We start from the raw sequence: 14,588 nt of genomic DNA on the forward strand, positions 1-14,588 counted from the left end.
TTGGGTTAGTTAACAGTATCTTCGCTAAAAATGTGCATTCTGCCACTAGTGTTGCCAACCAGATTTTCAGTGAGAATCAGTGGTGTATTTCGCCTAACAGTCTACCCACCTTTGAGGGAAAATATATTGAAAGAATATGAAGCGTTTCACCGCGACCGGCGATCAGAGTTTAGCGACCAATTGTTTTACCACTACATCACTGATGAGAATTGATATTGTCTTATTGATTTGTCGCTAGATTACAATTTGCCGTTGCTGGGATGATGTCACCGCACCAATTTTCCTTGCTGCCGCACAGCTACCGTACCTGACATAGCGTGTTCGTCCCCCTCTCCCGCCGCACAGCCCCTTCCCTTATGCTTCTCTGGCTGTGTGTGCGCATTGCTATGAGTGACTTATTTTGCTAAAACAGCTTCTCAAATCAAAAGCTAATCTAATCATGTTTTATTTGTCACGTGCGCCTAATACAACAGGTGTAGACCAGGGTTGGAAATGTTTCCACTTGCCTCTAAATAAATGTATATTTAATGTTCAAGCTCTCTTATTGGTTGGTTCAATTCCGATTACAATAAGGCGTGTTATTGGCCCCGCCTGCAGATAGGGGGAGATCGCGAACGTTTGGTCTCCCCAGTATGAAAATGTGACACAAGGGATTTTATCATCAACATCATTAAGCCAAGCACATCTAACGTGCTGTTTCCTATTTAATCACAGATAATAAATAACGCTCAACTGGTACCACTGGCTGGGGTGATTTATTTGAACTAAACACAACAGGAAATGCTAACAAGCCATTAACCATTAACCAACAATGCAGTTTTAAGAAAAAAAGTGTTAAGAAAGTATTTACTACTTTCGTTTGCTGCAGAATTAAATGCTATACAAATCATAGATAGAAACCCCGTGTCAAAACTCCCCAAAGGCAGGAAAACTAGCTGAATTTGTTGCTAGACTCTTTAACCAATAAAAGTGTCTGGAGAATGTTGTTTTAACAGGTATAAAGCCGTGGTTGGCGATTTATTACCACCTGCAGTTATGGAACGTTAGCTCCCTCCTGGTGACCTGGGGGTAATTATGTGATCCTTCCTTAACCCAAAGGAAGTCCCACCCTATGGGACTACTTCCAAAAATACTTATGCTACTTCAAAATGGTGCAAGTCATCAATGGCGCTGTCCATGCGGTACCAGAGTCCTCTATCTAACTTTATGATATGAACCCTGTGAGCTCTTGTTCCTTAGCAGTCTCATAAAAAAATTGAGTTGTTCAATTAAAATTAAACGCCGGTGGACCGGTGTATGGGCTGTGACGTGTACGGCAAAGCGGTGATGAGAGGAGTGATCTTCTCAAATCGAACCGTAATCTGCGCCTCTCGATAACGTTATCAACAAGGCAATAATGGTGCATCGTTCAGAAACATACATATCTTTTCAGTACAATTATATGTTCGACTTTTCAAATTCGTTTTCAGTGGAAAGGCAGGTAAAGTAATTGTATCAAAAGCAATCACATTTGCATTTGAAAACACAGAATCCTACTCATTACTCATGTGCTTAAAGTACGTCACTTTTGGTTTGAGACGATTTTGGCATCGGCCAGAGCGGGGCACCTGGTTTACGCCTGGGAGGCAGCCCAGTGTTCCAAAACGAATTCAATCATTTTCACCCGAAATAAACTCCTACCATCGGGGCAACCCGGGACAGTTAATCGAATCTTCAAACATTAAAAATAAGATTTGTTCAAGAGGCCGTTTGCGTCACTTCCTCTTGCACGAAGATTTTCAGCCAATCACAGCACGCTGCAGAGCTGAGGGCGGGCAATCACGCGTGAGGTTTAAACAGTCTGGTTTCGGTTCAGAGGAGTAAAGTTGTCTGGTTACTTATTTTCTATTTTCTAACACTGATTTTTAGGTTTCCTATTTCAGCAAATACCTGGGAAGATGTCACACGAAGGGTATGTTTTAAAATTCACAACCATGTTTAGATGTTTAAGCTATTGATTGCATGGTGTGGGTGGAAGCATTCTAAAATTTACCCAACATTATTACTAGTCATATTTGGTCGATTCGTCGTGCTATGCAAGCCTCAAATTAAAATAGTAATTCTTGATTTTTAATTACGATGATGAGAACACGAGTACTGTTCGAGCAAATAATACCACAAATGCATTGGCAGACAGATCACTCGAAACCGCGCGCGCCCAGCACAAGGAGGTGGCTAGCACGTCAGCATTCGATAATTTATACAGAAAACACTTTTTTATTGCTAGGTAGTAGGAACGCTAGCTAATGTATTATTTGTATTGCATACATACCTATCTATTTAAACGCTTCTTTGTTGGTGTGATATGGCGCGATCTTTTTTGGGGATTACTCAAATGGAACGCCTGCAAACATTATGGCGGGCCATCCATTGTAGCTAGCTAACGTTACCTAATTTGGCTTGCTAATTCTTACTTCATGTAAGGATGGGAATTAAAATAGGTTTTGTTTTAACTACATCAGTTGTTACATCCCGTGTAATACAACATGCGTACACACACACAAGGACTGTCCCCCTTTTTTGTATTAGGCCTCTGCAGGAGTTGCCCTGCCTGAATGAGTATTTGGAGGGATCAATGCTGTCCATATCCCAGAAGAGCAAACGGAAAAAAAGAGAACGCATCGGAGACTGTCTGGACACCGAGAACACCCCTCACGAGCTCATTCACCAGTGGTCACCACCTCACAAGCAGCGGGTGGTCTGCAAGGGAAAAGAGAATGAGGAGAACCAGTTTGTGCTTGCCAGGCGACCAAGGAAAAGGAGGGAGTTCTCAGGTGTGTATAGATATACATGTGTTGGAAGGAATACAATAAGCTCAGAAGTACACTTGCTTACTACTTGTAGAAATATATCTGGAATTATGTTTCAGAGAAGTCACACTTTTTTTTAGTTATTGATGATGTTTTTATGATAGGCTTGTCCTGGGACACACTACCAGATGAGTTACTGTTGGGAATCCTTTCCTGCCTTCCCCTGCAGGACCTCCTCCGGATGTCCCGGGTCTGCAAGCGTTGGCATCGCTTGGCGTAAGTCTGCGACAATTCAATCATGCTTGTAAAGTACTTAGTCCCGTGGGGCTCAGTTGGTAGAACATGGTGCTTGCAATGCCAGGATTGTGGGTTCGATTCCTATGGTGGACCAGTATGAAAAAGTATAAAATATGTATGCGCTCACTACTATAAGTTGCTCTGGATAAGAGCATCTGATAAATGACTCAAATGTATTACTACATTGCAGTATTTCTGCATATTAGATATCGCACTCAGATATCTCCTAACACAGTCAAATGGGTCAACAAAACCTGTCATTAAGTCAATGCATGCCTTTGTGCCTGTCAGGTTTGACGAGTCTCTGTGGCATAGTGTGGATCTTGTAGGGAACCCCCAGCTGGATCAAGCTCTTGGGCAGGTGCTTATGGCTGGAGTACTAGGACTGCGCTGCCCCTGTACCTGCATTGGAGAACCACATTTCACCCACACACAGTGAGTCCTCATACATACATGCCTATTATGGGGATACAGAGCTTTATTTTCCAACTGTTGAAGATGAACCCAGACAACTTAGGTTGTGGTGCTGTATGTCCCCCCCTTTTTTTAGACACCTGCGTGTCCAGCACATGGATCTCTCCAGCTGCACTGTCTCAACCCTGTTTCTAGATGACATCATCTCCCGCTGCAGGCGACTAGAGAATCTAAGCTTGGAGGGACTGGAGCTCTCGGACTGGATCATTCAGTGAGTAAAGAAGACATGCCCTGTTGCAATGATCTGTCAAATGATGTAGTGTAAATATTACCAGCCATTTTAGACAACATTCGGCACGATTCTTAACATGGTTACTCTACAGGTCCCTATCCCAGAATACTGAGCTGGTACGGCTCAACCTGTGTGGCTGCTCTGGCTTCTCACCCGACTCGCTTGGTGAGATGCTCAAATCCTGCTCACGGTAAGCTTGGGGTCTGTCAAATTATATTTCTGTTTTGGAGTCCTATGTCTATTTCTGAATGACAGCATAATCATTGTATTTAACTCACTGTTTAAACCATCTGTGCATTGTAAACTAATGTAGAAATGTCCCTTTTCCATTCCTACACCAAGGCTTGAAGAGCTGAACTTGTCATGGTGTGACTTCAGTACTGATCATGTGAAGGCTGTTGTCAGTAACATCCCCTCCAATATCACTCAGCTCAACCTTAGTGGCTACAGACAGAACCTTACTATGGAAGGTGAGGAAGCCTGAGGCATTGCACATTTCCCTCTGCCCATATTTGTATTGAATGTTTACATATATCTATTGATGTTAAACTTACCAATGGCCTCTTTTCAGATCTGAAAGACTTGGTGGAGAGATGTCCTCACCTTGTAAATCTGGATTTAAGGTGAGGAATTCCTAATGCATGTCATGACCTGGGCTGAACTGTGGATCCAGATGATTGCTTTGACTGATGTGATTTGACATGGATACTGTGCAACTACTGTGTTCTATCCCATAATCTCATTATGATAACTGACTGTATTTGTGTTACAGTGACAGTGTTCTGATGACGACCTCAAGTTTCCCCATCCTGCAGCAGCTGCAGTCTCTTAGACACTTAGCGTTGAGCCGTTGCTACCAGATCCACCCTGCTGCCTTAGCGTAAGTCACTTATTTTTTTAATGTGATAACAGGAACCCTTCTTAGCTGCAAATGTTCCTCTTTATAATTTGTGCAGTACTAACTAAACCTGTTTATTACAGTGACTTTGAGAAGTTTCCAGAGCTGCAGACGTTAGAGGTGTATGGGCTGGTCCAGGACACTTACCTGCCAATCCTGAGTAAAAGTTTGCCCCGTCTCCAAATCAACACCCGGCCATTCTCGGGTGTGGCCCGTCCCACCGAGGCCACCCGGCGGGACCGCGCCATGTGGGGTATGACCTGTCGACTGGTGTTCAGGTCCTAGTCACAACGCCTTCCTAACGCTGTCACTAACCTGTCATAACTTATTTCTGTCTGATGCGGTCATTCTATACAGGGAATGTAAGCTATGTTTTTGTCTGCCATTGTGTGTATGCACATTAATTTGAGCCGTACACAATTTGTGGTACACTGACCCCAATTGTTCTCACTGCTGATGGAGATTTCTGTTTTGTTGTTTTTGGCAACACTTTGTTTTTATAATGGTGGGCATTGGTTCAAAGTTACTCTAAGGTCAGTAATGGGACATGGCCTTCATATGCACAGTAGTGGGAATTCTAAATGTTGGTAGATTGCATTTCTCCACAGTAATCTTACTTGAATAACATGCAACTGAATTTTTAAGATTTTAAAGGGGTACCTGTTTTAGACAATTTAACCCTGATAATGTTGAAGACTGGGCGTGTAGTCGTAAGGGAAATGCCTTTTATTTTTTACTTGCTATAATAATACATTCTGATTTATAGGATATGTTATCAGGATCGAATGATCTGTCCAATATCTTGACTTTCAAACATTCCAAAGACAGATCTGTTGGAAAAAAGGTATGTAGTAAAGCTAGCCAAACAAAAAAAATCTTGATAATGTTTGTTTGTTCTGTAACACTTCATTAGCTGGATATAGTAAAGTTAATTTCAGTTCAGGTCTATCAACTGTAAGGCGGGTTTGCCAGAAAGACATGCTAGGAAGATTGGTCTGTTAGACATCTTTTCCTCCATGATGCAGTGTTTTATAAAATACAAATTCAAATTAACAATGTCATTTACTTGATATATTTTGTTTTGTATTTTAAAGTTGGAGACAATAAGAAATCAATGAAGCCACGCTGTTTTTATTATATTTTAAATCCAGCTCTACGTCCGTTTTGACTGAATGAAAGCTGAGGTGGCTCTAACATAAAATATGCTAGAGTCGTTGGCATTTTTGTGGAAATTAACATTTTAATCTCGTCCCTAAATTAGGTACGATATGAGAATGTGCACTACACCTATGTAGTAAATGGTAGCATTTGCCACAAGGGGGCAGTAGCTGTGTATCGGTGCCATGTTTGGTATGTTTCCTGTTCATGCTCACATTTGTTTGAGAAACTCTTATTTTTCTATTCATGAGTTTAAAAAATAAGATTTACTGTTAAATACTAAAATGTGAAACTTGCCAATTTTATGTAAATAAATGTTTTATTTAAAGTTGTGATGAGTTGATTTGCCAACTTTGTTTTCACACCATTTAATAATCAGACATGCCTCCTGTGTTGTAGTTTCAGGACCTGGCACCATAAGGAGCATACACATCAGTTATGTCACTTCAGCTGTAGAAATGGAACCACAAAGTAGTCCATATAAACATGGAAGAATTCACAACACAATAGGGATTTAGTTACATTACCCCCTTTGGCATATTAATCGTATTACACTGAATTATAAATAACCATTCCTGTTAACTCCAGGATGTTTTCCAAAAGACCCCATGGTGAAGGCTGGAACCAACTATATTTAACTCTGTTTCCTAAAGTGCAGATTGGTCCAGGCACATTCTGTTTTGATGAGGTCCTGGCCTTTTCGGTGCAATACAATGCCTTCAGTTTCATATTGTCCTCTAGTCTGGTTAAAGCCAAGCTGCTCAATAATGCAATTTGTTGTTGAAATCAGCTAAATTGAATGTACTGTAATTAGGTCGACTGATTATGATTTTTCAACACCGATACTGATTATTGGATCAAAAAAAGCTGATACAAATTAATAGGCTGTATTTGTAATGACAATTACAACAATACTGAATGAATGAACACTAATCTATTTAGTCTCCTAAATAATGCAAAAACAGTGTTGAAAGTAAAAGTGCAATATGTGCCATGTAAAAAAGCTAATGTTTAAGTTCCTTGCTCAGAACATGAAAGCTGGTGGTTCAATATTCCCAGGTAAGAAGTTGTGGTTATTATAGGAATTATGACGGTCGACTATTTCATATACCTTTGACTATTAGATGTTCTTATAGGCACTTTATTACCAGCCTAATCTCGGGAGTTGATAAGCTTGAAGTCATAAACAGCGCTGTGCTTCAAGCAATGCTAAGAGCTGCTGGCAAAACACAGTAAAGTGCTTACGAGCGTGCTGTTGCCCACCATCGCTCAGTCAGGCTTATCTATCAAATCAGACTTAATAACAACATAGATATGAGCCTTGGGTCATTAATATGGTCAAATCCGGAAACTATTTTGAAAACAAAACGTTTATTCTTTCAGTGAAACACTGAACTGTTCTGTATTTTAACAAATGGGTGGCAACCCTAAGTCTAAATATTGCTGTTTGCACAACGTTCAATATGTCATAATTCTGGCAAATTAGTTTGCAACGAGCCAGGCGGCCCAAACTGATGCATTTTCCCCGACTCTGCTTGCACTGAACGCAAGAGAAGTGACACAATGTCCCTAGTTAATATTGCCTGCTAGCTTGAATTTTAACTAAATATGCAGGTTTAAAAAATATATACTTTGTGTATTGATTTTAAGAAAGCCATTGATGTTTATGGTTAGATAACGTAGACTCATACATCGCCTTGGTCCGTACAACTTCCCTTATTTTAGCGCCCCAAAAACGTAATACTTCCAGATCAACTGTAATGTCAATACCATTGTAAAGCACAATTTCTCCCCTTTCTAAAATAATCAATTTCATGACCTAAACGCTGCCCGTTTCTGCATAATTCAAGCAGGCAATGAGCCCCGTCGGGTGTTTTTAAATATGGCGGGTGGGGAAGCGAAACTAATGCGTAATAGTGAGGACAGATGTGTGGGAAAATTGCTTTTTTTTTCACTCGATCTGTCCACCTTATCGCCTCTAAAATGTAAATAAAACACTACAAAGAGTTTATATAATGTGTCATTACATACCTATTTTGAAGGTTTGTGTCGAATTTGAATCGGGTTTTTAGGGCGGTGCTAAAGTGATCTTAGAAGTAAAGAGCGGCTTTGAAAATGATGATCGCATGCAATGACGCAAAAAAATTACTGGGTATCCCCCTTACCCTCTTCACTGTCCATTTCTTGTTTTTAAAGGATGATAGAAGTGCTACACCTGGTGGAGAGAGAGATTGTAAGACCGAAATTGTTGCTTTATGAGTGCTGTACGTTACGACATAACACGTCACGATGTCACGGAGGGTCAGTTTTTTAAAACTTTTCTCCAATACCATAGAGCCATTACCATGTCGATCAACGCTTGAATAGAAACCTAGTTCACACACCCAATTTTGACGTCAACACAGTCCCATTAGTTTTCTTTGTAGCCTCGTTTGAATGTTGTGGTTGCGCACATTTTTACGGAATTGGGTGAGTTTACGTTACATGTGCAGTTTTTTTTTCCTTCCGGAAATGCGATTTTGTTAATTGACCCGTTTGGCGAGGTTGAAGTAGGATGTGATTCGATAAATTAACAGCCACCGCATTGATTATATGCAACGCAGGACAAGCTAGTTAACCTAGTAATATCATCAACCATGTGTAGTTAACTCGTGATTATGTTAAGATTGTTTAATGTAAGTTTAATGCTAACTAGAAACTTACCTTTACTCCTTGCTGCACTCGTGTAAAAGGTGGTCAGCCTGCCACGCAGTTTCCACGTGAATTGCAATGTAATCAGCATCCAGAAATGCCGAACTCTAATGGCAATTATTCCACCAATACAAACTATAAGCTTTTGTGCAGTCAACTCACTATCAACATTCTTTCCAATAGGAATTGGTACTTAACCGACTAATATAATTGCAAACTATGCTTAAAATCCTCTTCAGTCATGTGTTTCAGAAACTATGAAATGTACCTCATCCTCGGTTGTAAAAGTAAGCATTTAACATGGAAAAATCTCTGGGCAGGGGAAAAAAGTCCTGTAAGTCAACCACCGTTGTGGGTTCCGCTCTGTCCTTCAGTTTGGCCTAATATCCCAATGAGTGGAGAGGATTGATGGGGTAGCGTTTAGCAACGGTAAATGTCTGAGGTAAGGTCAAACGACTCACAGAATTACTTTCATCTCATGTAACCAATTAAATCATGCTTAAGCAAACTCAAATGGTAGAACATGGCAGATGTGACAAGTTTATTTAGAAGGTCACAGGTCCTAATAAGAGACTAGTTCCAACTCCCTTTATAGATCAATGCTGCTGAGGGTCTTGTGTGAACTTTAAGGATGGTTGGCCGGTCAGTCAGTTTTCAAGGAGCACAGTCAGGAGCTGGTCCTCCTCGTTAATGGTGATGGTTGCTATGGCACCATCGTTGAACTCAATAAGTCCCACCATGCACGAGTCCCAGCACCTTGAGCGCGCACACACCCTGAAGAGCAAAAGCAAAAATACTTTAAAGTGTGATCTTGTACATCAAACCCCACTGCAAGACAAAATGAATGGGTACTGTAGATAAACTGACCTGTTGGCAAAACCTCTTTGGCGACTGCTGGAGAATACTCTGTTGACGATGGGCTCTGATGCTGAAGAACATTTTGCCTTCCTCTGGACCAAACACCAGAGACTCGTTGTATTCATCAGTCACTGACAAAAGACAATGAGATTCATGTATACAAATTTTCCTTAAGCATCCATCCATTCATACAACACATTCAGCTGTACATATTTTGGAACTCACCTTTCTCTGTTGAATATCAAGACCCATTTTGTGCCTTTCCTGGGGAGAAAAAGATAAGGGCAGGACAGTGATTGAATTATCAGTGTACTATACAGGTTCTCCAAAATCATTGATTGGAATTACAGCTGGAAATTGAGACATTGACAGATTTAACAACAAAATAATCATTGCTGTTCATGAGGAAAGGTTGGAGTCCACATACCTATCCTTAGGACATCTTCCACAGCCTGTTCAACCAGATTGTTAGTATTGTATGACCTGTAGATGAGGACACAAACAATAATGATTCTCATTAAGCTCACATTCCATGAAGCTAACATTCAAGCCCTGGAGGACCACTAAAGGCTGTGCTGTCAATCACAGTTTTTATTGATAGAGATTTTAGAACTTCCATGAATGAGATGCAGAATTGATAGGGCTCTTCCAGTATCAGCAAAGAAATAGAGGTCTGTGTTGGCGCTACGTATAAAAAAAAAAGAGGGAACTAACACTTGCACTTGTCTTTAACTATATAATTGAGGGGGGGAAAAGTACTTAGGATGACTGTGATGTGGTTGTGTCCCACACCTGTAGCTATCTTAAGATGAATGCATTAACTAAGTTGCTCTGGATAAGAGGGTCTACTAAATGACTAAAATGTACATGTAAAATGTCTACCAGGCTTTAGATCTGGTCCCTGTGCAGATGCTGAGGCCAGAGCTCTTTTGCTTCTCCCACGGTCCGTCGTCCACAGAGATCTCATAGTAGGAAGCCCTATTGAGCAAGAGGGTGAGATGGGGATTCAAGGATTTACAATTCACCCTAAGAGTCACAGACAGAAATCCACCAATGATTGTATAGCGAGATGGGTGGGCGTGATAGTAGTACAGGGGTAGGGTTGATGAACAGAAAAACAGGCATTCATTTTTAGGGAGGGGGGGGGGGGGGGTCATGATGCTATGGCTTGGTTGAACGACAAGGGTACCTTGAGGAGAGAGATTCCCCAATGATGATCTCATTCAGTCCTCTGACAGGGAGTAGGGCTTGGATAAGCGGTAAACCTCACCTGTATCAAAGAAACAGATTAAGTGACAGTTAGAGAAGGGCTTTTTGACAAATTACATGAAAATAATTGTCAATGAATGACGACAGACTGAACACACACACACAGCTGTAAGTCAAGAAGACAGGTTTTTCATTCAATAAGTGTTAGATTTGTCTCAAGGGCCCAGACAGAGACTGATACAGGTACATATAGGAGGCAGAGGGGCGGTACTGCGCTAGGCCTCCATGAGGGTGATGCGGTGTGCCTGGCTGTGTTGCTCCAGGCTGAGCTGCTGTTCATGTAGGTCTACTGGGATGGGGTTAATCCCGGTGCCCTCAAGGTGTAGACGGATCCTCTGCCGCCACTGCCACCTGCATGAAGTAGACAGGAGAGGGGGGGTGGAGAGGAGAGAGAATGGGGGAGGAGTGGATAGGGAAGTAAATTAATCAAAGGAGTTAAGTAGTACCTAACCATAAACATCTATGCCTTTCTTAAAATCAATACACATGTATATATTTTTAAACCTGCATATTTAGTTAATATTGCCTGCTAACCTGGCTCGTTGCGAACTCTGTGAAGACTATTTCTTCCTAACAAAGACAGCCAACTTCGTCAAACGGGGGGGATGATTTAACAAAAGCGCATTTGCGAAAAAAGCACAATTGTTGCATGACTGTACCTAACCATAAACATCAATGCCTTTCTTAAAAGCAATACACAGAAGTATATATTTTTAAACCTGCATATTTTGCTAAAAGAAATCCAGGTTAGCAGGTTATATTAACCAGGTGAAATTGTGTCACTTCTCTTGCGTTCATTGCACGCAGAGTCAGTGTGTACGCAACAGTTGGGCTGCCTAATTTGCCAGAATTTTACGTAATTATGCCATAACATTGAAGGTTGTGCAATGTAACAGGAATATTTTGATTTATGGATGCCACCCGTTAGATAAAATACGTAACGGTTCTGTATTTCACTGAAAGAATAAACGTCTTGTTTTCGAGATGTTAATCTCCGGATTCGACCATATTAATGACCTAAGGCTCGCATTTGTGTGTTATTATGTTATAATAACTAAGTCTATGATTTGATAGAGCAGTCTGACTGAGCGATGGTAGGCACCAGCAGGCTCGTAAGCATTCATTTAAACAGCACTTTCGTGAGTTTTGCAAGCAGCTCGTCGCTAGGCATCAAGCTGGTGTAACTGATGTGAAATGGCTAGGTAGTTAGCGGGGTGCGGGCTAATAGCGTTTCAAACGTCACTCGCTCTGAGACCTTGAAGTAGTTGTTCCCCTTGCTCTGCAAGGGCCGCAGCTTTTGTGGAGCGATGGGTAACACTGCTTTGAGGGTGGCTGTTGTCGATGTGTTCCTGGTTCGAGCCCAGGTAGGGGCGAGGTGAGGGACGGAAGCTATACTGTTATACTAAAGTGCCTATAAAAACATCCAATAGTCAAAGGTATATGAAATACAAATCGTATAGAGAGAAATTGTCCTATAATTCCTATAACTACAACCTAAAACTTCTTACCTGGGAATATTGTAGACTCATGTTAAAAGGAACCACAAGCTTTCATATATTCTCATGTTCTGAGCAAGGAACTTAAACGTTAGCTTTCTTACATGGCACATATTGCACGTTTCCTTTCTTCTCCAACACTTTGTTTTTGCATTATTTAAACCAAATTGAACATGTTTCATTTTATTTGAGGCTAAATTGATTTTATTGATGTATTATGTTAAGTTAAAATAAGTGTTAATTCAGTATTGTTGTAATTGTCATTATTACAAATACATTTATTATTATTTTTAAATTATTATTTTATTTATTTATTTATAAAAAATAAAAATCATATTCGGTCGACCTCTAACATAAACATAGCCTTCCTAACAGCAGTATTCTGGTCAGGGAAGTGAAAGGGAAAATCCCACCTGAACTGACCACGATGGAGTTTCTGTAGTGCCTCAGGGAAGGCATGTGTGTAACACACAGGAAGGCACAGATGTCCCTCTGACCTTCATGCAAAAAACAAAAACAAAAAAAAGACACTTGTAATATGAGCACTTTTTTCATCAAACTAGATACTTATTTATCTCCTCTCATTCTATAACAAAATGCTGAAATTCACAACAATGAATTCCCCAACCTGTCTCTTCTAAACTAGCTAAGAACCTTACCAGGCAAGTAAACTTACCACCTGCCCAAACCCATATCACCACTTCATATTCACTAACCAATTTTGTTGTGAGTTATTACCTTTCAGGGTCTGTATTAACCCCAAGAACCGATTGGTCTTTATTGAAAACCTTACTGGCAACAAGTAGAGGTATGGTCCCATCCCCTAACAGAAGGAACGGGAGGTCAACAAGGTCTCAGGGTGAAATTGGCCTATTCATGGATTGAGTTGACCCTTCTCTGAGCATTGTATGAACGCAATTTATTTTGAATTGTTTTTTTTACCCCTCAGCGGGAACATGACCATGTAAATATAACAGTATAGACTTTACGTCAGTCCCCTCGCCCTGGGCGCGAACCAGGGACGCTCTGCACACGTCAATAGTCACCCTCGAAGCATCGTTACCCATCGCTCCACAAAAGCCACGGCCCTTGCAGAGCAAGGGGAACAACTACTTCTAGGTCTCAGAGCGAGTGACGTCACCAACTGAAACACTATTAGCGCGCACCACCGATAACTAGCTAGCCATTTCACGTCGGCCACATAAAGGATCACCTATTATTCTCAAACTCTTAAAACGGGAACACTTGCCCCCTGCCGAGATAATGGCGTCTGCTCATTGCACTGTTTCTTCATCATATTCTCCTCTCTTCTCCACACACACCTCAATCCCCTCTTTCCTAGAGGGAACACAGAGAGACACACAAAGGTCATGTGGCCACTTTACACATCTTCATTACCTTTTGTAGACAGTACACCACAACAATATCCGTGAATCCTTGTGTTTTAGCATAAAAAACTCAACATTGAGAAAGGAATCTGACATCCTCAGTGAATATTTGTCTATGACCAGCATTTACCTATCGGATCACCTGGGTTTCCATGTCTAAACTGAAAGTGAAACTGGTGTGTGCTGATGACTTGTTATGGGGGTGTTTTACTGTCAATAACGAACACATTAACACATGAGGGAGTTTGAGAGTAAGTACCACTTATATCACATCGTTTTCCATTCCCTTACCAGTTGTTTTAGGTCCTCTTCTGAGAGCTCTGAAAAGCGATATCTTTGCTGCTCGAATTCATGCCTTGTCATCTTTGTCACCACAGCAACTTTTGCGGGTTTAAAACCAATTTCAGCCTGTGATGCAATACTTTGTATCTCCATCTGGATGTGACGTGAGCTCCCATTTAAAATAGTGACAGCTCGATGCCCAAGGCACAGACAGTTTATAAAGGAACGGGGAGTCATTCTTGTAAATTATTAGAAAAATTAAATAAATGAAACAAAAGTTATTCGTTGTTGGCCAATGTCGGTGTTAATCCAATCTGATGTCCTAGCTATTTGACCTGGGTCCCTCATGAACTACGATCGTCGAATCCAGATACGGCGACACCTACTCTCACCCAGCTAGTGGACTGCACCCAGCTGCAAGGACCTACAAGCTACAACACCATCTTTGAAGCACGCACGCTTGCGGAATGCGCTCGCACGCTTATTTCATTACGTACAACAACGTGCTTTTTAGGGGTGGAGCCTGGCTTCACTAGTTACCACAGCCAATAAAAAAGTCATAATTTTGTTTTTTTATTTTACCTTGATTTATTAATTAATTATGACTACCGGTAAACCCCGCCAAATTCTACCATTTATCTTCCTACAATATGAGTTTAAACCTAACATCAACATCAACCCTCACCTTAACTGCACTGCTAACCTTATGTCTAACGTTAAAAATTAAGACTAAAAAAATATTTGTTGTTGTTGCAA

At 40.9% G+C, this 14,588-nt stretch overlaps 1 protein-coding gene and 1 pseudogene across 2 annotated transcripts; one reads left to right on the forward strand and one right to left on the reverse strand.

Annotated features, from left to right (window-relative positions):
• Nucleotides 1-1,789: 1,789 nt before the first annotated feature.
• skp2 (S-phase kinase-associated protein 2, E3 ubiquitin protein ligase) lies at nucleotides 1,790-6,181 on the forward strand. Of its 2 annotated transcripts, none has more exons than XM_020485051.2 (10): nucleotides 1,790-1,951; nucleotides 2,569-2,813; nucleotides 2,954-3,065; nucleotides 3,378-3,521; nucleotides 3,637-3,771; nucleotides 3,884-3,982; nucleotides 4,135-4,262; nucleotides 4,364-4,415; nucleotides 4,565-4,672; nucleotides 4,774-6,181. In XM_020485051.2, exons 1-10 carry the CDS (start codon nucleotides 1,938-1,940, stop codon nucleotides 4,973-4,975), a joined length of 1,239 nt encoding a protein of 412 aa, XP_020340640.1. In that variant the 5' UTR covers nucleotides 1,790-1,937; the 3' UTR covers nucleotides 4,976-6,181. The 2 variants fall into 2 exon arrangements, with proteins under 2 accessions (XP_020340640.1, XP_020340641.2); XM_020485052.2 differs by having other exon boundaries at nucleotides 1,812-1,951; nucleotides 3,019-3,065.
• Nucleotides 6,182-9,053: 2,872 nt separating this feature from the next.
• LOC109891728 (NAD kinase 2, mitochondrial-like) lies at nucleotides 9,054-13,676 on the reverse strand (annotated as a pseudogene).
• Between the last annotated feature and the right edge of the window lie 912 nt (nucleotides 13,677-14,588).

This window comes from Oncorhynchus kisutch, linkage group LG6, assembly GCF_002021735.2.
Source record: "Oncorhynchus kisutch isolate 150728-3 linkage group LG6, Okis_V2, whole genome shotgun sequence".
NCBI lineage: Eukaryota > Metazoa > Chordata > Actinopteri > Salmoniformes > Salmonidae > Oncorhynchus > Oncorhynchus kisutch.

What these genes read in the sequence shown, in the direction of transcription:
- skp2 (XM_020485051.2), top strand. An exon ending in GAAAAGGAGGGAGTTCTCAG is followed by an intron (nt 2,814 to 2,953) that starts GTGTGTATAGAT and finishes TTTTTATGATAG; the next exon opens with GCTTGTCCTGGGACACACTA. An exon ending in ATGCTCAAATCCTGCTCACG is followed by an intron (nt 3,983 to 4,134) that starts GTAAGCTTGGGG and finishes TCCTACACCAAG; the next exon opens with GCTTGAAGAGCTGAACTTGT.